This window comes from Oenanthe melanoleuca, chromosome 1, assembly GCF_029582105.1.
Source record: "Oenanthe melanoleuca isolate GR-GAL-2019-014 chromosome 1, OMel1.0, whole genome shotgun sequence".
Taxonomy (NCBI): domain Eukaryota; kingdom Metazoa; phylum Chordata; class Aves; order Passeriformes; family Muscicapidae; genus Oenanthe; species Oenanthe melanoleuca.
In genome coordinates, this window is record NC_079333.1 from 27,257,406 (window position 1) to 27,282,041 (window position 24,636).

At 42.7% G+C, this 24,636-nt stretch overlaps 2 protein-coding genes across 2 annotated transcripts in view; both read left to right on the forward strand.

The window, feature by feature from the left end:
* The first annotated feature begins 232 nt into the window (after positions 1–232).
* Positions 233–3,426, forward strand: LOC130259914 (olfactory receptor 10AC1-like). The gene is made up of 2 exons (XM_056504726.1): positions 233–356; positions 2,409–3,426. Exon 2 carries the CDS (start codon positions 2,409–2,411, stop codon positions 3,408–3,410), a length of 1,002 nt encoding a protein of 333 aa, XP_056360701.1. The 5' UTR covers positions 233–356; the 3' UTR covers positions 3,411–3,426.
* A 10,185-nt stretch (positions 3,427–13,611) lies between these two features.
* EPHA1 (EPH receptor A1) overlaps positions 13,612–24,636 on the forward strand; it is a 34,635-nt gene continuing 23,610 nt past the window's right edge. The window contains exons 1-2 of the mRNA XM_056504337.1: positions 13,612–13,972; positions 16,992–17,059. Coding sequence (XP_056360312.1) covers positions 13,906–13,972; positions 16,992–17,059 — 135 coding nt within the window. The 5' untranslated portion in view covers positions 13,612–13,905. The remainder of the gene's footprint in view (positions 13,973–16,991; positions 17,060–24,636) is intronic.

Sequence of the window (24,636 nt, forward strand, 5' to 3'; positions counted from 1 at the left end):
GGGTGCTGCAACTCTGCCATCCTCTGAAGATGCAATTACGTCCTACTGCTTGATTTACAGAAAATCTGCAACCCCCCCTTTCTTGGGAGGAATGGAACTGCCTGTCCTTGGTGCAGGGGGGCAGAGGCAGCAGGGAACAGGACAGACTTCTGTGTCATATTGCATATAAGGAGCTGGGTCCAGCAGAAAAGGGGAGAGAATGGCTATGAGATGCTGAAAGGAAACCCTGGCTCTAGGGACACCCACAGTCAGAGAGACTCCAGACTGGGCAAGAAACAGAATCTCAGCCCAGACTGAACAGCACACATCATCAAGAGGAAGAAGTCTCTATTTTCTTACCTTTTAAGCCAGAGAAGGTATGTTGTCACTGAAGCAAGCAGCTCCAAAAAGAAGGGGAAGAAAGGGAAACCCCTGTTTCTTCCCCACTTCTTATCCCTGTTGTGTTCAGTAGAACCCACGTAAAGTCTCAGTACTTGGAGTGAGGGGAGCCCCAACTGGTCCTCAGTGACTCAGTTCACAGTTATGTACCAACCCATTACTCCTGTTTTAAGTGAAGACTTTCTGCTTGCATGGAGTGTCAAGAAAGATTTACAGCAGACTGCTTAGGACTGCTGTTGGGGAGGTCTTGCAGCAGCAAAATGTGGATGTAGGAGTTAATCATGGCTTTATAGCTGCTGGAAACTGTCTCTAGCACTACCATTTTTTACTTGCTTTTGTAGAATTGCTGCTCTCTTTATGCTTCTAAAGAGCTCCTTCTTGGTCTTCACTGACTGTCCATTATTTTTTGGTCTTGGAGTTTGTGGTAGTTGCTTCCTAGCTTGTTAATTTTGCTGACTTACGCTCTGAGGCAGACTGATTAAATTCCTAGTTTGCACCTGAGGTAATAAAATTGAGGATATTTTCATATTCACCTGAGTCCCCAGATGTTTTGAATGCTGCTGAGATACTGAATCACAAGGAAACCTCAGGGCAATTAAAAAAAAAAAAAAGGCAAAGGTGTGTAGGCTTTGAGCAGATTCCCCTCTCAATTGTATTGATTACTTTTTCTGGAGTTTTTTTGAAACAACACTTACCAGGAAAATCCCCATCTATACTAACAGCTTTTCCACCAATTTCACATTCCTTTTATTAGTCTTTGATGACATTTGATGTAATTTTATAGTTTGTTTCACACTTATATATTGCTGGGATTTTATATAAGCAGAAGTCTTCAAGGAATCTCTGATTTTATTTCTGTCTTACAGCGCAGTGTAGAAAGAGTTGGAATTATTCCTTGTAGTTAATACTGTATTCATTGATGAACATGTGAGCAAAGAACTCTGTTCAACCATGACCAGTATATATAATTTATTTTTGTATGTCTCTCTACATTATTATCCTTCCCAGATTTTTCAGCTTAAATAGCTTTGTATCACTTCGCATTCCTAGGAAATTTCTGTTCTTCCTGTGAAAAGCAAGATCTCAGCCTCCAAGTCCAGGATATTAGCATTATGTTTTCCTTAAAAAACTGTTACAGATTATGTATGTTTCCATGGACATTTTTGGTTTTGAGAATGGAAGTTTTTTTACTTGAACTCTGATGCCATAGGGCTGAACCAGGCATAAAGATGTAAGCAGCCAAAATGTCAGCCCTAATTTTGGAATCCTCATGTCTAATCACTGAAACCCTCTTTCTATAAGAACCTTATGGCAGTTCCACTGTGAAGAAGGGAAAAGCCAGTCAGAGAACACTCCAAATTCCCACTAATTGGAGTCAGGCTGTAGCGCAGAAGCTCCAGCTCACTGCCTGGTTGTTCTTGTACCTCTTTGACACAGGGGACTGTGTAGGGGACTGAAGAAGTGCTGTGAATAGAGAATTAACAGCTCTGCCTGGGAGTGGAAGCACAAGGAGCAGCAGCAGCTTCTGTGAGACCTAGGAGTTGATGGTCATCAAGACTCAAACATCTCTGTCTGCAGCTTCTTAGGACACTCAGATCAGGAGGGAGAGTCCAATGAAGTCTCTCAAAAGCAGGACAGCTCAGTCAGACTAATAAGCGTCAACTTCTAGTGGGTATCTAATGCATGTTCAAAACCTGAAAATGACTACAAACCTAAGAACAACTCAAAAGAAGTGATGAAAATCCAACAGCTGACAGTCTTTGTCACTAATGTTGTGATGTAGAATCCTAAGGAGATTGTTTGGGCACAAGAACTTTGTTGGTTGTGAGAATATGGGTCTGAGAGTGTGCTGAATGTGGAGGAGTGAAATCAGGTTTGGAGTTTGGGGGCTTTTTCCCAATAACATTGCCTTCCTCCTTACCCAATAAGCTTTACTACACCAGTCCTACAGTAATGCAGCATTATTTCCTCTATGGAATTGATTGCCAGGCATCGAATTCAGCTGCTTCCCCTCTGTTTCTCTCCCGTAGATGCCATGTGAAGGCTGCATGGGGAGGGACAATGTGAGCACTGGTGAAACCATGGAGTTCCTCCTGCTCGGCTTCTCTGAGCTGCTCCGTCTGCGGATCCTGCTCTTCCTTATCTTTCTCATTGTTCATTTGGTCACCTTGGCAGGGAATATGATGATCTTCTTGGCGGTGGTTATGGAGCCCTCACGTTCTCCCATGCTCTTCTTCCTCTGCCAGCTCTCAGCCATCGAGCTCTGCTACACTTTAGTCATTGTCCCCAAGGCTCTCCTCAGCCTGGCGAGGGCGGAGGGCAGCACCATCTCCTTCCTGGGCTGTGCTGTGCAGATGCAGCTCTTCGTGGCGCTGGGGGGGGCCGAGTGCTTCCTGCTGGCCGCCATGTCCTACGACCGCTACGTGGCCATCTGCCACCCGCTGCGCTACGCGGCCCTGCTGAGCGAGGGGCTGTGCCTCCGGCTGGCCCTGCTCTGCGGCCTGGCGGCCTGCGCGCTGGCGCTGGGCCTGACGGCGGCCGTGTTCCGCCTGCCCTTCTGCCGCTCCCGCCGCATCGACCACTTCTTCTGCGACGTGCCCGCCGTGCTGCACCTGGCCTGCACGCACGGCTACGGGCCCCAGCTGCCCCTGCTGGCTGCCTGCCTGCTGCTCCTGCTGCTCCCCTTCCTGCTCATCCTGGCCTCCTACCTTCGCATTGCCGTGGCGCTGTCGGGCATCTCCTCCTCGGCGGGGAGGGGCAAGGCCTTTTCCACCTGCATGTCACACCTGGCCATCACCTTACTGCACTACGGCTGTGCCACCTTCATCTACATCCGCCCCAAGTCCAGCTACTCACCGGCTCGAGACAAGGTGGTGTCTCTGGTCTACACCAACATCACTCCTTTATTGTATCCCCTCGTTTATAGCCTGAGGAACAAGGAAATTAGAGGGATCCTCAGGAAAAGGCTGAGGAGGAAGAAAATAGCTCAGGTGAACGGGGATGCTATCAGAGTTGTGATGTGTGTGGGGTAAATTTTAGTAGAAAAAACACATGCTTGTTGGAAAACAGCCCCATAACCAGATCACCATAGACTTCACTAAGGCAAATATCCAGGGAGAATTCTACATGCATCACTACATTTGAGTAAAAGAAAGCTCAGAAAAATCCCCAACATAACACTTGATCTAAAGGAAAACGCTTTAGTGAGTTGTGAGGATGAAGAGCTTTGATCAATCACTGGTCTTGCTTCTCTGATCACATACATATTCAGGCTTACATCTGCAGTCATCCCAGAACAATCAGAAGATCAACACGAAAATTTTTAAAGCTAATAAACCAATATTAAAGTATTGGTTTCATTATTTTTCTATCAAGATGGCAGTGGAAATTGGGTAGTCAGTACAAACTTTAGACCGGTAAGTTTAGCAGCACAATAAATCTGTGCTTAAAGGAAGATTAGAAGAAGAAAGTCCATGGCTGGAAAGAAAGGTAAAATAGCTGTGGTTTTCTCCAAGTTTAGCAGAAGGCTGCAGTCCAGCATCCCATGACAAACGGAAAGATTGTTAGTGTAGACTCATCTAACCTTGAATTATTCTAGATATTGAAAGTTAAAATGCCCTTAGTCTAACGAGACTATGACTTTCCTATGCCTGTTTTGCAGGAAGCAAAACACATTTCCTTTTATAGGGAGATGCTTTAGGTTTGGATTGTTCCTATGGCAACACAAAGGTTAAGACATTGCTCTTATCATGTGACTTTTACCAGAAAAGACTGCATCATATAAATATGAATGCCTGGGGAGTGTTGAGATCTACAATTGTAAAAGTAATAATACTGCTGCCACAGTTATTGCAGTTTCTTCAACAAAACCAGCGAGAGTTGCAGTGCAGGCTGGACTGCACAGACATAAGAGTCTGAAAGCTGCAAAGCAGTGTTATTTTACAAGTTTCCTATGTGTAGGAGGAACAGGGTGATTTAGACAAATTAAAGAAAATCAATTTTGGCCAGGAAGAGGGAGGAAAGAACCAACTTCATTATTTTATTTAATGCTTTCCTCCCCCATGTCTCTTTAAAGGTCATAGAGACCCTATGATTCAGAACCCTCCTCTCACATACAAAATCACTGAGAAAAAAATTAAAATGTTTGCTTCTGTTCCTCTGTCAAATCCAAAGGAATTCCAGCACCCCAGCTGCCCTCAGCTCTCTCTGTGGCCAGCTCGAGAGAGCAGAGTGGTATTTGCTTTCTCTGGTCTACAATCATTAAAAATTATGCTAAGTGGATTTGACAAATGTAAGAAATTGGCACTGCAACTAAGGAAGTTAACTTGGAGCCTTCTGACAAAAGAGAAATGTGGAATTTAAAACTGACATTAAAAGTTGTCTTCAAGTTCACAGTCTAGCCTGCCTAAAACATTAACACAGAATATTGGCTCTCCTGTCAATGAATACCTAATTACTATGTGGGCAAACATTTGGCTGCATTATTTAAAATTATCAAAGTTGCAGTGAACATTTTAATCACCTGCCAGCTCTTCCAAAAGTGAGAATTGGGCAGTCTCAATGAAAGAACACTACGTATCAATAGAGAAGTACTTCAGAATTACATTAGAGAAGTACTTTGAATCAAATACTATTAAGTAACAGTAATGAGCACAGGAAAAATAGGAAGTATCAATTCTAAATCCTGTCAAGTCAAATCAAGCTTTGAAGTTTAATCTGGCTGCAAGCAGTTGGCTGGATTTGAGACTGCCAGAGGTCCTTCCTGAGATTAGCAGGACTTTGCATCAGGGATTTCTAACCTGCCTTCTAGGAGGTATTGATATGTCAAAATGCCTGGCAATGAAAATGAGGGACAGAAAGACACTGAGGTTTATAATACTGTTCAAAGCCTTGGTAGAGGCCCTCACATATTTCTGGCAGCTGTGAGCATGGTATAGCAGAGACATAACTTACCTGCTGCGAGCTGTGGGGAGATGGCAGGGCTGTCCCCTGAGCTAGGACATCCCTTATGGACCACTGAGGAACAGAGGCATGTGGGCAGACCTCTCCTCACCACAAGGATGCAGGTGGTGCCTTTGGAAGGGATGACAGGACTGAAGCAGCAGCTGGGTTACACTCCCAGCTCTTTCATTCTGACATACATGTGGGAAGTATCACAAGCTGTGAAGGTTTTCTGAGAAGACACTTTCTCTACCCAATGTCCTTGCAGATGAACAGAGTGAGGAGATATCCCAGAGCCCAAGACTATCATCACCAGTATTCCTACACCCACTAGTCCAAGACTAGTCCCATCAGTATTCCCACACCCATTCACAGCACCCTTTCCCCCCACCCCATGCCAGCTGTGTTGAATACTGTATAGATCTGTAGAAAGGACTCAGGGATAAGAGTGGGAAGAGGGCTAGCTTATGAGATAAGGGTAGCAACAAGATAAGAAATATCAGTCCCTTCTAAAATGTTATATTTTAATTGACTGGATGTGCCTGAGGCCCCTTTTTTACTCAACGAGTGGCTGTTTCAGTCCTGTTGACTCAGCACACTGTGTGCTGAGAACTGGAGAGTGCTCAAGTGAAGTAAGGCAGCACCATCCCTGATGTAGGCATGAGCACAGAATAATCATTTAATAAAGGCAATTTCTAAGTTCTTTTCAGAACTTTATAAGGAAGAGCAGGATCCAGTCAAGCACTGCAGATTTTGACAAGTGTACATTCCACCTCCAACCAAAGATGGGCATGGAAAAGATCTTCCCATGGGTGTTGTAGTTTTTTGGGTTGGGTAGGGATTCAAAACTCCCCATTGAATGAGTACAGCTGGGTACCCACATTTCACAAATGGTCTTGTCCTTTCTTGAAAGAATAATGCTTGCATCCCCAAATTCACAGAGACTTGAGATCTGGCAAACATAGATGTCATGAAGTTTTCCATTGAAACCAATTAGGACATCACTAAGAATCACTTCATGGTTTACACAGCCATAAAAACAGAGTATTCACCCTTGCAATTAATTTCGTAAAGGCAGCCCTGAGCAAGCACTGTGTGAGAACACAGATTTTATCAACACTGGAGCACCAGAGCCCAGCCTGTCAGAGTTCAGCCTATAAGATAACACTGTCCACATTCTCAGAAATGGAGGATTTGGAGGATGATGGCACAGCCTTTGGGCAGCATTCAGGATACTCAAGGTCCAGCACCTTGAATATAACATGCCACTGAAAGGTTTCTCCAGTCAAGGAAATACTTCAAGGCAGTTCCTTGAGAGCTAGTACCAGTGATACTAGGAGAATACAAGTGTAGCCTCCCTTTCAGTATAGAGAAAAACCAGTGAAAATGCTTTGGGGCTTTTTTTTTCCCACACTATTATATTTTGCTGGCAATACAGGCAAGACATTTCCTAAAAGTTGTTCCTATAAATAATCAATCTCCTAAAAAAATTAAGTGCACTTGCATTAAAAGATAATCCATATTTTCGTAGGAGTATAAATACAAGAAGTTTATTTAGGGGATTTGTTTCTATTATGGGTAAGGAGGGATTTGTTTATATTATGGATAATGAAAGTAGAAAAACTGGCAAAAAATCCAGTTTTAAGAGCTTGGAAGAAATTTCAGTGTATTTATCTTCCCTTGACAAAGTCATGTTACCACATCCTGTCTTACATGGAAAGTGAGTCCACTAGCCTTTCTTTCTTTCACATTCCTTAAAAGCTTAGAAAACCTGCAAATAATTCTATATTTACCCAAATAGATTTTTTTGTCCTTTGATCTGAAGCAAAAAGGTAAATATAATACAGCTATTTACAACAATGGAATTGTAAAGTGAAATGGATGTGAGCTTAGTAGTAAACCTAGAAAACAGATGTTAATATCATGAGAGTGAAAAGTTGTCAAAGATTTTCTTTATTGAGAAAAGGCCTCTGTTTTCAATGTTTATTAGGAACATGCCAAAGGAACAATATTTGCTGTGCTTTACTATTTACATATTTTTCTACTATAAAGGCTGGAATGCTATAGGAGTTTCTTTTGCAGATATTTGTAGATAGAAGAGAGATGAGTCCTTTCTGAGATTTTTTTTTTTACTATTATATGAAATTATGTATTCAGCATACAAAATATGATGGGTTCCTATATGATATAGAACAAATACAGTCCACAACCCCATAAACAAGCTGATGGGAAAGAAATATACTTAAATAATCTGTAATTCCTCCACAGAATTAAACATTTCTACAAGCATTTTATTTATCAATTTGGTTGTTGCACAGACCTTAAGTTTCCTTTAATGGATTGTTTCAGGAAGTAACCAGGAACATAGAACAAAAACTAACCAGGAGACCAAAGTGGAGCTGAAGAAAGAGGTGAAGCTCCTGCCAGCCTGTTGGTTTCAGAATTAATTTCACCTTGCCCTACAAGCACCTCCACATCAAAAAGCTGACTGAAGGTGTTATTAATAATTCCAGCACTGTATCCCTAACCTAAAGCCCTTGGCTCTGAAAAATCCTATTGTGCTCAGTTGTCTTCCAAGCAAGTCCAGGAAAAAGTGAGAAAAGGAAGGTTGATACTCACCCAGTGTGTGTACCCTTGGCTTCTCCTGTATAAGTGCAAGAATATGAGACAGTCTGGTTTTACAAATTGGCATGTAAAGATGTAAGACCGTCTGGTTCTACAAATTGGCATGTAAAGTTGAGGGAAGACCTGATGGCTCAGCAGCACATGGCCTCTAGCCTAGTCACTGCTGAAAATCAGGTCTCCTAAAATCTGTGTTGTGTTTCATTGTGGTTTTGGTGTACAGTTGCTCTCAGCATTCATTTTAGTTTTCATGTTTTGATTTAATTAACGAGTTCAAGTTTCAAAAAATCAAGTGGGAGGATGAACTGGGAATAGAGTTGGCAGTGAGTTGGGAAGATGTTAACACGTTCAATGCCCTCTTTCCATCTGCAAGGTGTCTGTTTCAAATACCTTCTCCAGATATTCTCACCTTGAAATCTGTCAGAGAGAATGCTGCTTGCTAACAAAGTGACCAGTGGAAACTATTTCATTTCTGCACTGGACAGCAATTCTTCAACATCAGGATCAAGCTACAATGGCAACAAATTTTGTGTTTAGATTGTGGAGGCAATTCTAATTCGTTAAGAAGAGGACCATAAAAATACCTTGAAAAAACAGATTAGAAATAGTCATTAAAGTTTTAAAATATCTGTTACAAACCCCTGGAAAAGATGGATGAACTCACACATTCATCTGTAAGAGCAGAAAAAAGATTACAATCATACTATCTAAGTGACTAGTGGTATGTCTTTTTATTGTATTTTAGTAAAGCTTTTTCAGTGTTAGTGAGATATTTCCATACTTGAACACAATCAATCCAAGAGTGACGAAGAATGAGTAGAAAATATGAACAAATTATAAATTGCAGAGAGGTATGTGTTTGTCATGCAGAGGTTCCTATTGCTATATTTTGAGCTTTGATTCAACTGCTAAAAATATTATAATCTTACTTTTCTGTAATGTACTGGAATAAGTCATCAGCATCTCTACTAGAAATCAAATTTATCTGGGTCAGATCTTATGTTTGTCTACATATGCCATTGTGTTAGTAATGCTCAAAGAGAAATTGAATCCTCTTGTGAAATCTTAACACCACCAAGATAAAAAAGTATCTTTAAAGGTGCCCAGGAAGAATGTGCTATCAAAGAGAATTGTTAAGTGTAGACTGCACTTTTTGGATTTCTACGTATATAACGTGCTGCAATAGTATAATAGAAAGTAACTAACTCTTGTGACCCAGATTTGTAGCACTCAGGGAGGTTTTATGATTAGAATGAATCAGATTCTATTATGACTTGGTTTTCATAGCTTTCCTCCTGTCTATACGAAATGTCACACCTCAGCACAAACGAAGCCCTGCTTGGCTGCTCTCCCGGAGCCAGCCGGGACCTCTGGGGCTCCACGGCTGCTGGACCACGAGGGGGAGCAGAGCTGGGATAACACGGCAAGAGAATTAGCTCAGGTAGCTCCTGCAGAAAAGACAAGGTCCTCCCCCTCATTTGCAGTATGGTGTAATGATTTAACTCGGTCCTGTTTTGCAAGCCAAATAAGAGCAGACCATGGCAGGATAAGCAGAGACAAAAGCCAGCAAGCCTGCTGTTCAGGCAGCAGAGCAAACATCTTCTCTCTCTGATCAGGTGTCCAGCCAGGGGCATCAGTAAGTAGTGAAACACCTATAAGTGTGTTGCTGAGGATGAAGCAGGGGGAGTTTTATTCAAGAATTCTGGACTTCTAGTCCATGTACTGTATGGCATCTTTGCTAGGTGGAAGATATATTTGGGAAGCTACCCTCCTGTTTTGACGGCAGCCCAAGTAAGGAACTGTCTGCATTCCTGGTGGAAGAAGATGTGATTGCTCATCTACCAATGATGAACTGAATGAGCAAATGATTAATGTGGGAAGGGATGACTTTAGCCCAAATACTGCTTACTGCAGGGTTTACACCAAAACTGTGTCAGGTTGCTCAGGGCCTTTCAAGCAAAGCTTGTACATCACCAAGGGTGTTTATCTCTGCATATGTGAGGAAGAATAAGGGAGAGTCCCCTGCTTCTTCTGTGCATGAAAACTCAGATCTACACCTTGTCTCTATCAGCTTCATTTATTCCCTTGCCCTTGTTGTTCTCAAGTGAGAAAGATAACCAGCTTGACTACTTGTGCAGTCAGGTCCTCAGGTCTCTAACACAGGGGTGGCTGCTTTGTGATCCAGAGGAGCTACTTGTGCTCCTTCATAGGAGTTCAAAATATCTATTTAAAAATAAAATCTGAGTTTCTGAATGAAAAAATGTCCATATACAAAAGTAATTTAACAGCTTAAACCACTAAATGGTAGGAGTCTATTTTCTGCAGAAAAACAGTCTGAAGTCAGCTGTTTGAAATATTCTAGGATAATTGCTGGTGGAGTAGAGCCAGAAAACCTTCTAAGATAAGTAGAATATTTAACTGTGGTCACGCAGGTGAGAATAAGGGACAGAAAGCACAAATTCTCTACATGAAACAGAGCACATCGTATTCTCTACAAAGCTGTCATAGATTATTCCTAGGGTTGTAGAGACAGTGCATAAAAAGAGTGAATCAGAGACCACAGAACAAGAGAAAGTTCCTCCTTTACACTGAAGTGGGGCTGGTTGCAAAATGCATTTGAGGCCTCTGGAAGACCTGTACATCTATGTTGCTATGATACCTTACTGAAAGCCAGCTCAAGATGCACAGATTCAAGTACCAAAGGGATGCTTTGATAACTTGGGAAGTGGGAAACTCCAGAGATTATTTCTAGTTTCTGTTCCATTCAGCACAATCATTTAACACAAGCACAATCATTTAACAGCACAATGGTGAAACTCATTTTAAAATATGAGGAGCAGCAAACACAGTAAACTATTTGTAAGAAACATATGAGACAGTTCTGTCTGAACTGCAGTTCAAAAGAAGCACGTCCCAACTCAGCCTTGGGAGTGCCCTTTGACTTTCCCAACAGCTCATCAAAACAAGACCTGGTGCACAGCCTTCCTCCTCACTTCCCTCACCACAAGCCCACATAGCTGTGGGAGGAAAGCCCAGGTGTGTTGTGTGGTGATATTTTCCAGCTGGATACCTAATCACAGTGATACTCAAAACAGGATACTGGGAAATGGAAGGAAAATATGTGTCCTGCAATTCAGAAATACTCTGAGGGACAAGAAAGACAGGATAAGATTCAGCCCAAAAACATGCTGAGAGTAAGCTAAAAAGATGCAGTTATCTTCTTAACACCAAAATGCATGCTAGAGACAGGATGCTCACTGGGAAGCCATGAGAGTGAGAGACTCTGGAGATGTAAATCATAGAATATGACTGTAAACAAAACATTAAAAGATTTTTTAAGCTCTGTCAGTTTTGTTTATTTGTTGTTTTTTTTTGAATTTGTTTGTTCTAGTTGTTTGTTGTTCATGTTTTTGTTTGTGTTTTTTTACTAGACAGTCAGAAAATTAATTTTGTCTAACAACTTCCAAAGACAAAATCCAAACTTGTGATGTACAAACAGAATAACACTGTCAATGAAATACTGAGTATGAAAATGCATGTGTGATACTCACTCTACTGGCTACAGCCTCTGTTTACATTCCCCCTTTTTCCTTTTAGATCTACATTTTGGTGCAGAGGACACAGGGGAAAGCAACCAAACAGAGCTTTTACAGATATCTGCAAAGTTCTAGGCATTTGGTGTTTTTACTTCTGTGTGCTCCCACATGTTTATAGATTTTCTTCAGATCCTGATCCTGCTGTAACATTAGATCATGTTTTGTTTCACCATCATTCTACACACATTCTGATTGTGAGCTACACTAGGTGATCTCCAATCTGAAAAAACATAAAGCAATAAATGTGATTTCTGACCACCATTATGTGGAAAACCCCAACTGATCCCCATCTACCAACATTACAAGGGGAAGAAAAAGAAAATAATTGTTTTTTAGGTCATGTTCTCCAGTTAATTTCTTCCTGCCTACTCGTTAGATCAAATGGTCTGAGTATCTGCACACCAGTGAAATGAAGATAGAGCATCCCAAGGCTCTTCACTCCAGAACTTGTAACTTCTAGGATTTTACAGATGCAAACTCTGTTGGCCCTGAGGAACCAAATGTCAGGCCTCAACACTGGCTTTTTTTGGGTTTGTTTGTTTTGTTTTGTTGTTGTTGTTGTTGTTTTTGCCTGGGGAAGGACATGAGCTCCTGCTGGCCTGGCCTAGAGCATTATCCTCCAGTTGTAAATGGTTCTTCCCCATTTCACATCTATGTAGGCCTTGCCTATATCATCCCATCACAGAGAAGTTAACTGTGGGTCTCTCTGTCCCACTGCTGCATCACAGACTGAAGAAAGTACAGAACTGTACAAATGAAGACCTAAATGGACACATTCCCCCAACACAAGCTCAATGCATGGGTTGTAGTCCAAAAAGTCTTTTATTACTCCTGCAATGTGTGTCATTCAAATATGGGGGAAACATAGGCATAAAAGTTTGAGACTTAGCACTGTGGACTGATAAAGAGAACTTTAGACAGGATTAAACAGTAACAAATTTAAGGTACAGCTACTCTGAATGCCACTTACATTTGAATTATTTGCACCTATATTTTACTTCACGTGCTACGTAAAATTTAAAGCTTAGTATTGTAACCATTTGTTCTGAAATATCTCTTGCCTATGTTCAGACATCTTGGGATAGATCTTGCTTTCTCAAGATATATGGTTTGAGAATCACAGAATTCACTGAAAGATTAGATGCAAGGGCCCTCAGACAGTCCACAGTCCCAAATGCTGCTCAGAGTAGGGCTGACTCCAGAGGTGGCTATGTTGCTCATGGCTGTGTCCTGGCAAATCTGGAACACCTCCAAGGGTGGAGATCCCCCAGTCTCTCTAAGCAGCCTGACAAGGTCCTTTCTTTAGCCTTCCTTGGGGAGGAGGAGGAAGAGAGCAGGAGGAATGCAGCTGTACAGCAAGTGTAAGTGTAGTAATACCATCTGTATTTTACGGGGAGGGGTGTAATAGCTGTGGCTGTGTATGGGTGGGAGTAACATCTTTGATGAATGCCAGAAGAGACAGAACAAAGGCAAGTTCTTTCATATATGGCCCTCAGGAAGAAAACTAAAAGTCCCATGATGTCTTCTTACACAGAGAAAGAACCCTTCTAGTTTGCTTCCTTTGCCATAATTTCTTTTTTGCTGAAAAGCAGGTACTGCCCATCAATGCTGAGGAGCTTACTGAATGAAAATCAATAATTCTGCCAGACAACATGGTATCGCTGTCGCACTGTGACATGCTTGGGAATGAAATGGGCGGCTGTCCCTTGTACAGATGGATTTCCTAATATTCAGTGAGGATGGCCCAGTGGTTTTAGCCCCATTATTATAGATCACAGAATCACAGAATGGTTTGGCTTGGAAGAGACCTGGAAGATCATCTAATTCCAACTGCCCTGCCATGGGGGCTGGAATTAGACCTTCCACTAGATCAGATTGCTCCAGGGCCCCATCCAGCCTGGCCTCGAACAAGCAGCAACCTCCCTGGGCAACCCGTTCCAGTACTTCACCACCTCGAAGAATTTCTTCCTAAAACTTCAGTTTAAGGCCATCGCCGGTCCGGGAAGGACGGCCAGGGCCGCCCAGGAGGTGGCAATCGGGAGCCTCTTACGGGAGTGGAGCAAAGGTGGAGGGAGGCTCCCACGAAAGAGGTGGCTGCCTTAAAGGTGGGTTTATTTGCCTGCCAGATGGGAAGTCTGTGACCAGCCCCTTAGAACAGGTAAAGGCAGTAAGGCTTCTCCACCCACTCGCCTTTCATCACCACCGTGGGCCAGGCGGGCGCTTGTGCAACGTGCGGGCCGCGCTCGGCACTGCGGGAGCGGCCCATGCGCTGCCCGCGGCGGCCCGGGCACGGAGGCCGGAGCCGGCGGGGGCTGCGAGCCGGGGCCCCTGGCCGGCCAGCCCGCGGCTGAGCACCTGCAGCGGCGGCATGGAGCTCTCCCTCGGGCTCCTCCTGCTCTGGGCTCTGCTCGCTCCCCAGGCGCACGGGAAGGAAGGTAAGCGTGGGGCTGGGCTGGGGCGCGCAGCGAGAGCCGCCTCGCTGAGAGGCAGCGAACGGGACCTGGGGATCCAGCGACACAGCCGGGCGGCCGGGGTCAGGGAAGGGAGCCGGCTGTGGGGGCACGGCCTGGCCAGCCCCATCCCAATCTCGGCTCAGTGAAAGCCCGGCTATTTTCTCCCCTTCCTTCATCTCCCAGCTGAAGCACAAATGGCTCGGCATATCCAGTGTTCCAAGAGAATTCTGCCCCTGTTTCCCTCAAAGACGGGCCTTGCAGATAACAAGTTTAAACACAAACTCAGAAAGTTTCTCCCCTCCTCTGGCAACACCCCCGCAGTTTCCTCAGGAAGCCCTCTAAGGAGTTAACCCTTGTGAGCAAGCGGACAGTCATTTTATCGAGAGTCTTTTACCTACCCTACTCTTGAAGACAGAGCTGGGCTTTAAAATTTTCTCTTCCCACCTCTTTAGGCTTCCATGTTTCCCTTCTCTGTATCACTTACTCTCTTTTATTAGATGTAGTGATTTCTTTTCCTTCCATCTTGGTAGTTGCACAGTGGTTATGAAACATGGGAGAATGGTAACTTTTAATAGAGAGGTGAGGGAAGTGTAAATCTCTGCTTTGTTTCCTACATCCTCCTGCAGTCAATTCCTGCCAGGGACCTCTGTTTTGTACAGCAAGAGGTGTTGGGACTTTTCCATCCCAAGGACAGTCCTCCTTCTCTTCTGCGGGCTCCCGATTGAGGGCACTTTGTCATAACTGGCAGTTCAGCCATGGGCTCTGCTTTGATTCTGTGAGTGCTGGGTGATCTTTTAAAGCATCCTCGACAAGCACGTTTCTATTAAGGATCCAGCTACATGGTGGATGCAGTTGGCAGTGGAGAAGGCCAGCCTGGGTGAGAAGTAACATCAGGTGGCACCAGGGAGGCTTCACTTCCAGCAGTGTGACCAGTAGCTGGCAGTAACAGCCAGGGACCTGTCTGCCAGCTTCTCCCTTATCTCAGCCATCTCATTTGGGCTTGTGTGTCTGTGATCCACTCTTCCTTAACTTGTCTAGCAGGGAAACAACTCATTTTCCCAGCGTCCTCTCTTATCTGAAGCCTTTCTTCTTTTTGGGGATACCTCCGCCCCTGTGGCTGGACAGCCACGTGAGATTCCTGGCAGCAAAGCTGTGGACAGAGAGCTAGTAGTCCCTGGGTACTGGTATTCCTCTGCTTCTCTAGTCTTACTGACTCAATCATCCTTTCTGTGGAGAACCCCTGTTGTAGGATTCACTTTGAGAGGTACTTCTTGGCAATGGACTTTGTCCCTCCAGTGGGCACTCAGCAGCTGAAGGAGCTGCCATTGCTGACAGTCCAGAGCATGGCACAAGGGCTCTGCCGGGTTCCTGTCCTGGCCACTTCCAAGTTCAATTTCCCTTGCTCTGCTAGAGCTTGCCATGCAGCCCCTCTCACTTCCACATTGCTGCTTCAGTCCTGAAGAGGATGGGACTATGGCATAGATGTTATCTGGGTGATGGAGTTTTTGGAGCTAACCACAAAAGGATATTATCTCAAATAAAGAGATTGAGAGTAGAGAGGAAGTGAATGAGGAGCCTTGTCTGGACAGGGAGTCTGTGGCTAGGAAGGTTTTGCCATATGACCATGCTGTGAACACTTCGAACTTGCAAAACCTGGGTTCCTGCTTTTCCCTTCTCCCAATCCTGAAAGGGTGTTTCAGAGTGAGAACAGCAGAGCAATCCCTCTTATCTCTGATTCTGGGCCCACAGCCTGCTTCCTCATTCCACAGGACTCTTGCTGATCTGCACTTTACACTATTACTTATAGTTGGCAGGGAGTATTTGTAAAACAGTCAGATGAGGGGGAGGAAACCTGGTTATTTAAATGCCATTTAAAAATCTCCCCACTCCTACCTTTCACCCCCAAATTCTTTTCTGAGATATTTAGAAACGACCCCTCTGAATACACCCACGGGAATCTAAAAGGGAATCTAAAGAATTTTTCCTGTTTCCTATGTTCCCAAGTTGGGACTTCGATAGGTGCACAGAAACCACTAGTCTGTGCTGGCAGCACCGGCAGACCCAAAGGCAGGCACGAAGCTGCACATCCCACAATGTGTCTTATTCCAACTCCTCTGCCTTCTCAATGTTTGCCTACAAAGTGACACGTTTTTAACGTGTCTTCAGATCAAAACTTTAGGCCAAATTGTGATCGCATTTTCAAATTCTTTAAGGGCTAAAAATGAGCATACCAATGATTTTTCTCCTTTGTCACACGACTCCAGCTTCAAGGCTTAAAGCATCCCTGCAATTCCGCAGGAGGTGGCCGTGCTATGGCCGGAGTCATTACTCTCTTGATGTCCCGCCAGAAAAGGAAGATTGGGAGAGGGTTAAAGGGTTCCTAGGCCATCCTCAGCTGGTGGACAGTCTGAGTCAGAAGTAGGGGGCTCATAAATTTGCACAACTGATGCATCTCCTGGCTTTTGGGTACTGTGACAATGGAAAGTCCCTTCTACAACTTCACACTGCCTCTGTACTTTCCCACTGTGTTTCAAGTACTGAATAGTCCCTCCAGGCGACACTGATTGATCTTTTGTGTTGGTAATTTAATTGATTGCCTTCCTCTTCAGCCATTTAGTTTGCTGCCTTCCTATTTCAAGGAAAGATGTGTTCAGCTGCTAATACCGGGTTCCCATTTGAATAGGCTTCAGACTCCTTCTTCCTTTTTTGGGACAGTTTTAGGAAGTGTTAAAATTTGTCAGGGTTGCATTTTTTGGATGTGTATAGGAGGGGGTCTCATATATTAGTAAGAACTTCTAACTCCTGACAAGGTGCCCTGTCTTGTATCTTTCTGTCCTTCCTCTAGTCATGCTTTTAGAATGTGAAAGGTTTCAAAGGATGGCGGGGGGTTGAGAGAGGAAATGCAGGCTTTACCTTCTTTGACAAAACAAGGATGAAAGCATTCCGTGGGCTGTATGAGTTGGGTCACCGATTTATTTTTTCCCTCTCTTCTGGTTTTCAGTGGATCTACTTGACACAAGCACTGCACAGGGTGAACTGGGCTGGCTTCCAGACCCTCCGGAAGTAGGGGTGAGTACCCACATTCAAGGAAGGGTCACTGGCAGTACTAACTGATGGAAAAATATAATCCATGTTGAAATTTCACCCTTCCTCTGGTAACTGAGCTTCTGAGGCTCCACCCCCTCCTAGACTCTTTAGGCTTTTTAAGTCTCTCCCTTCACCTATGCAGTCTCACCCCTAGCCAGCCTTTTAAGGATGCCTATTGACTTCTAGTATAATTAAACATATCCTTGAAATATATTGTTTCCATAAAGTAATAAAGCAATTAAGAAAATGAAAAAATCAAATCATCACCCAGTTTTTCATCCTGTCATGCTGCACATAATTTTTCTTTCTGCCCAGAAAAACAGGCAGAGCAAAAGTATTTATTTCTTAGATTCTCTCAAGAAATTAGAAACACATTATAGGTTTTTTAATTCAGCAGCTGACTGTTAACTCATGGGGCAGCAATCTGCCCTTTTGAGTGGGCTGCAAGATTCTTGGATTTCACACCAATCTGTGGTGTTTGGTCCACACAGCTGACAGTGAGAGAGGAATTTCTCTTTGTTTTGTGACTGTAAAATTGAGTTGATGGAGGTGCTTCAAAATGTGCTTCCGAAACCACTGCAACATTGGACCCCAAAGACGGCTGAACTCTCAGCTATTTTTGTACAAGTGCAGCTATTTTGCATGAAGCATAGTTGAGCAGTCCCTCTGGTGTCACAACCTACATCAGTGAAGGTGGTTTCCTTTTTGGCAGCAGTGCTGTGGGAGTGGTGGAAGGAAGGCACAAAGAAAAGGGAATTTAGGGACTAGGCTGAGGTAGTTAGCACATATGTTAATACACAGTTTCAGTTCCTCATCCATGCTCTTGTCTTTGTAGCAAGTCCCAAGCTTTCCAGTGGGGAATCTTCACCCTTCCTGTTCTAAAGTAGACTGGGTTCAGCCTGTTCCTAACTCATTTCCATAACTTGACACTGTAATGTTTAAATCCACCCCAGCCTCCTCCTTCCCTGTAGCCTTGCTGGGTGAAGTAGAGCCAGACAGTGAGGTTCTCCTGTACTGGCATAACTGCATTTGTTTCATTAGTAAAGCTGTTTTGGTTATTATTAGTCGTATTGTTACACCCTGCTCAAAACAGGTGCCCTAGTGAAACATACATGTAGATCATGTTTTGCCCATTGTTCCCTTTGTTGTCTCATCAACTCTCTGTGTAGTAATATTGCCCCAATTCTAGGCTCCAGGCATGTTCAGGATGAACATGCCTCTTGAAGAGATTGAAAAAAACAACTGAAAAGTGTGTCCTAAAAAAAAAAAAAAGTCTGATAGAAAGAAAAGAAAACCTTTATTACAGAACATCTGAGTGTTGCACAGTAGGTTCAGGGCAGTGTGCGGAGTTGGCAAATCCTCCTGATTGTGCTACCTTTGCTTTTTAAAATATGTATATTCAAAATATAATTGTGACTGAGAATTGTTGAAATTTTGGGGGAACATGGCCTGAGAGGAATAAAAACTAACAGATCAGGATATGGATGACTGATAAAACAACAGAAGATGAAGAATAGATTCATTGACTTCTCATGAGCGAGTCTTTTGAGGAGATTTGTCTAATTACATCATTTCCCAATTACTGTTAGGTGGAAGTCTGACAAATTGCCACAAGCAAAAAGGGAACAATGGCTGATTCTCTTGCAATCTGAACTTTGAACAGGTGTTTCTGAAACCATTCCTTCAAAATGAAGAATTAAATATGTTCAAAAAAAGACGGAAATTAATTCAGAACGTTTTTTGACAAAAAAGAGCCAAGATTGGTACTGAATAATCTGACTAGGTTGATTAGTAACAGGCTGGAAACGTCTGAGCTGTGTTGCATGCAGAGCTGAAGGGTGTACTGCATGTCACACTGCCACTTGTGCCTAGCCTCAGATGCCGGAGATCTCCCATCAGCGAGCTGGAATTGTGTCAATATACTTATCGCTCAGAGGAGGAATTTGCTGTGGGGAATTTTCCTGCTTTATATGGACAAGGCCCCCGAGGCATAGCCCAGAAGAGGCTGGCCGAGTCTGTGGAGGCAGAACTACACCTTTGTTTTCTCCTCACCTGTAGCCAATGACAGAGAATGGAGTGGCTTGGCAGGTGTGATGGTTTCATGGTCAGACCTGGCTGTATCCAGGGTAGGCAATGCTCCTGTTAATACAGGACAAGCCTGAGAACACCACTCAGTTTTGGACAGCACTTCAGTACTTCAAAACTTCTGCACCACATTAGCCAGCATCTTGCCTAAGCTTAAGGGTAGCCTTTGAGTGAAAGTCTCTGTACTTTAAGTAAAATGTCTGTAGAGTTTTATTTGTTAAAAGTTTTGTGCTAGCTTGCTTTGTAGTAGCTATTTAGAAAGGCTTTCACCCATTTTAGGCTACTATTGGAAACTAGGCTTTTAAAGAGGCAGACTGTAGTTCCTACAATCCCCTTTTATCTACCTTACCACCCACCAACCCCTCCTCCATCATCTAACATATGCCTTGATAATTCTTTTTTGGCTTTGAAGTTTTGCCACAGCAACACCAGGTGGGCACAGAGAGGTGTATTACAGTACTAGTGGTAGATTTCCACCTTTTAAGATATGTTAGAGAGCCAATGATGGCCACTTTGAAGGTGTCAGGAGTACAGAACTTGCTTGCTCTCACATTTCTTTAAGACTCCTCATGCTGCACAAACAGCCTAGCTACCTGAACTGGTTTCAGATACCACTGAAACTGTTCAAAAAGGACCTCTCAAATCCAATCATGAACAAATTAACTTATCAGGCATAGTGGCACTGCTTCTTGGCAGCTTGTAAAATAACAGTATAAAAAGTTACTAATCACTAATTTGCTTTCAAATATAATTGCATCAGCTGAGAACAGATTGTGATGAGGAATTATGCTTTCCTCCTGCATTTTACTTTTAATAGACAAGGCCCTAAGCCACCCCAGCCCAGCTTTGAAGTCAGCCTTCTGAGCAGGCTATTGGAGCAGAGAACCAAAGGTCCTTTCCTGCCTAAATTTTTACATTTGTGCATTTAGAATGGTTTTTTCATTAGAATTCTGAGCTTGAATTTTTTAGCCCAGGCACCAAAGGTCCTCCTGATTTTATGTTTCGATTTTTTTCATGGTTTTATATAATCATGTAATATGTATCGATTCCTATGGATTTTCTGTATCATGTAGACCTGTATTTATTTTCTACATTTTCTGTATTTATGTAGACCTATGATATAACATACTGAGCAATGCAATATTTGTCTTTAATGCTGTGATTATCTCAGTCTCAGCTTGTGGGCCTATCTTGAAATTTTCCTTTTATCCACGATTTCCAGTTTCTGTGTATGTGAACAGTAATCCAGTCATACCTCCATGAATACATGTGACTACTTAAGTTCCAAGCCATTTGTGCTGGAGAATGCTGCACACTGGGCTTCTCAATATGACTTTATCTATATTGTTCAATGAATTGTAAATTAAACACACTTTATCCTTTTTTAGCTGCTACATTTTCTTGGGAGATGTGCTTTCACCAGTTCCATAACTGTCTTTGCTTGTAAAAGGATCTTTTTTCATGGTAACTTTGTTTTTAAATTGGATATATGTTATTTCAGGAATCATATGAACTCTACTCTTGCCAAATTGTGCCATATCTATTATATATTAAAAGTTTGGAAAAGATCAGTTCTCTGCTGGCCGCTGTTTTGTGGAGCTTATTTTTTTCCAACTTACATTCCTGCATGGGTCACAGCATTATTAAAGCTTCCAAACAATTTTCTTAGTCTCCTTTTCAGGCTGCTGCTGTTCTCAGTCTTTTATTCACAATGAGGAGGACATAATTATTTTCCTGCCTATTCCATATTCTTGCTTGCTTCCACACATACTTCAAAGCATTGCTTATCAGTTTCAAGCTTTCTACCAGTTTCCCAGTGTGCACAGCACACTGCTCAGCTTTTCTGCAGTCTACTTTCAAACAAGACTAAGGATGGGCATGGAATGCCAGTGGCCTAATGTGTCCCAAAGGCTATCCATGAATAGCCACTAACTATTGTGGCTCCAAAAACACTTGAAAACTTTAGAAATTAAGTGATTCTTGCTCAGGAATAAGAATTCTGAGTTTGGCACCTTATGTTCTATGGAAAGTTTAAATATTTGGCAACTGCCAAAGCTATGCGAATACAATTTGATGAAGAAAAAAAAATCTTTTTTTTTTTTGTTGTTTTTTTTTTTTTGTAATGCTGTGGTTGTCCTATTAAAGCCAAGGCATAGTTCAAATTCTACACTGATAAATTTTTAGGTAATAGACTAGATCAAGTACTTGTGACCTGTCAGCAACTTCTATATCACTGACCACACCATGACATTTAGATGCCTTCAGGTTCTAGCAAGGTGAGGTTGTGTTCCACCAGACTCAGCGGTCCCAGATTTTGGTATCAGCTGATGGCTGGTTTGTGTTCCACCACTTCTTGGTCAGACAGATAGTCCTGGTCATGAAGGAAATAGTGGTGTGGGGCACACAGCTTTCAACCTGCAAGCAATTTGAGCACAGCACTCCTATCTTGTTAAACCTGAGCAGTTCACTTAGTCAGACTCGATGACCTCTTACTCAGATAGTCTTACCTGGAAGAGTCCCAGCCAAGTCAGCTTTTTGTAGCATCCAAAGGTGGTGTGAAAAACAGCCATCAGAAAAACTGTTCTGTGCACCTCTTCCCACAACTGTTGTTCATGCATGCCCTTTAGAGCTAACTCAGAGGAGTGCCATCACCTCTGAAGCTGGAGTAGACTAGCAGTGCACACCTCACTGCTCTCAGTTTAAGTATCAGGCATAGAGGATTAGCTCCTCCAAGTGAACAGCATCTGTATAGAAATAAGGGAGAAATGCTTAGTAAACAACTACCTGGAAATGGGAAAAGCTCTGTCTTCAGGATTATATCCTGACATGACCTGCTGCTGTTGATCTGTGAACCGGTGGAGAGATATTTGTTGATGATATCCTATTGATTGAAAATTAGTTATTTTGTGTCAATTTGGGAGAGAAGGAAAAAAATGAATATCTAGATATACTTTACTCAGAAGTTGTGAGAAGGGAGAATACAAACCAGTGAGATAAGAACAAATGAAGTGTAAATTAACAGCTGTAGGGAAGGCAAGATTGCATGAGCCACCAACAAGGAAGACTAGGATGGGGTCACTGCCAGAGACCCAAGTAACAGTCTTGGCCAGTGCACTCAGTGTTGTGACCTGAAGGGCAGAAAAGAGCATGTTGTGAGCCAAAGTGAAGATGCTGTACAGCCATGACATTCATCACCACGGCTGCTCAGGCACTTGGTAGTGACAGCCCTGTTGCCTGGCAGCGTCAGAAAGCTGCTTCACTCTTTTATAGCTGTTGAATGAGTGGACAAGGTTCACTGAACTTCCTCGTGTCAACACAAAAGCAGCACAAGTCAGCTGGAGCTTGGAGATTAACCTGCCTATAGCATGGTCCTCCAAGAAGACTAACAGGCTATTTAAAATAGTAATAATAATAATAATAATAATAATAATAATAATAATAATAATAATAATAATAATAATAATAATAATAAAACCCAACCAACCAAACAAACAGAAAACCCAAACAAAACAACTTCTGTTATAATACCAACTAAAATACTGGTGAGTTTGCAGGCAAGCAATTAGAAAGAAAAGGCTTTACATCTTTTGTTGCCTGCTGTGTCCTCGAAGGATGAACCTATGCTTTGAACTGTGATTCTCACCATCTCAGAGGCAGATCTGCAGAAAAATTTTCCATTGTTTTCAAGGCTCAGTTTCTGGCTTCTCTTTGCTTCACCTGAATATTGCTAGCTCCTCAGCTTCTTTTCTCCAGGCAGGTTTGATCATCATCAAGGCATAATTACCCCATCCCTGTGTGGGATTCCATCTGATCCATCTTTAAAGGAACTTAAACAAACAGAGCAAGTATTGCCCATCACCATCAGACTAATTTGCAGCTTCTCTGTAAACACTAGAGGTACACTTGACACACCATACAAAAAAACCACAGCTCACAATATAAAGCCCTTTACCTTGAAAAAATGAAAAAAAAATAAAATTCAATTTACAATGGAACCTATGCAATGTAATGCAAAAATAACGTAAGAGCTAATCTTTGGTTTATTGGTAATACAGCTTTAGCCACCAATTCTGAACTCTTAAGATGTACAATCTGATTTTTCACTCCTGTGCTTTTTGTAATTATTGGTACAGTGAGTGTTAGTAAAACAGGTATATACAAAACAAGTGTTCCAAACCAGCTAGGTGAAATGTTGTGCTAGACTATCATTATCGCTCATCTAGCACCATCTCTTGTGACCACAACTGTTTTCATGCAAGACCTTAATGTGGTCAGGCAGTTAAGAGAATGAGCAGACAGCAGAACCTGTGTTTGATAAACAGGTTCTGTAATCAATGCACTGGTGCTCAGTGTCTCACATTAACACCTTATCTTCCCACAAGAGAATGAGTACCAGTTAAATTGAAAGGCCATGGGTGGGATGGAGACCTATGTGCTAGTGCCCTAAAGAACGAGTAATTACATAATGGAATTGCTCCTCCCTGAAAATAACCAATGGATCATTGTGGTGAAAAAATATATCATCCCACCCATAAAGATACTGTAGATAAGCAAACATCTCTTCTGTGTTCAGTTGTGTCAAAGGTTCCATGATGATGTGATGAAATTAAAATTGCCTGACCATAGCCAAATGATCAAAGAAACAAGAGCAGCCTCAGCTGTTCTCAGATTTGAAGTTACAGGACTCATGAAGTGTCTAGATGTCACCACGCTTCTTTCATCATCGTCATCTAAATTGTCTTCCACACCAGCAAAGAACTTCAAAGAGTATTGAGAAACTTTCAGTAAAGGGTCACAGGAACTTCAATTCTAGAATACACCATTGTGGTGATGCTATTTTTGGTTGGCTGGTCCAGCTTGCCTCCTGACAAATTTTTGTCACGTGTATTTCAGCTGAAGAGAAGCTCTTCACTGTATCAAGACAGGTGCCAGCAAGGTGCCTCTCTTGTCACCAGCTTTCCTCTGAGGAAACTGCACTATGATTGTAGCACAGCTGTAATTACCTTCAATGCTGAATCTGTTCCAGGAAGGTTTTTTGGTCATGGTAGCATGCAAATGATGCTATACAAAAGTCAAGACACTGCAAAGGCAAGATTGCAGACAGGGAAAGGGGATAAAAACTGTTCAGCAGCACATGTTCTCCTCGGTGGTTTCAGGCTTGGCACACCAGTTGCCACTGAAAAAGGTTGTTGTTTTGGGGCCTTGCAATTTTCCTTCCTGAAGACATTTAATGGCATCTCAATTCTGTTGAAAATTAAATGAGATTGAGACACACTTGCTATGCATAGATACACTGTAGCTGGGTTTACTAACTTAGCTTGTCTTTTCATCTTAGTGAAATTTTCTAACCCAAAGTTAGTTACTGGATTTCAGCATATGAACTCTTTGACTTTTCCAGTAGGAATTCTTATTAACTTTTCCAGTAGAGACATGCATCTTAGTTTAGTAACTTTAAGCCTACTGGCTAGATGCTT

Bases quoted from the DNA above. Each gene is read 5' to 3' on its own strand.
- LOC130259914 (XM_056504726.1), top strand. From the start codon at position 2,409: ATGCCATGTGAAGGCTGCATGGGGAGGGACAATGTGAGCACTGGTGAA.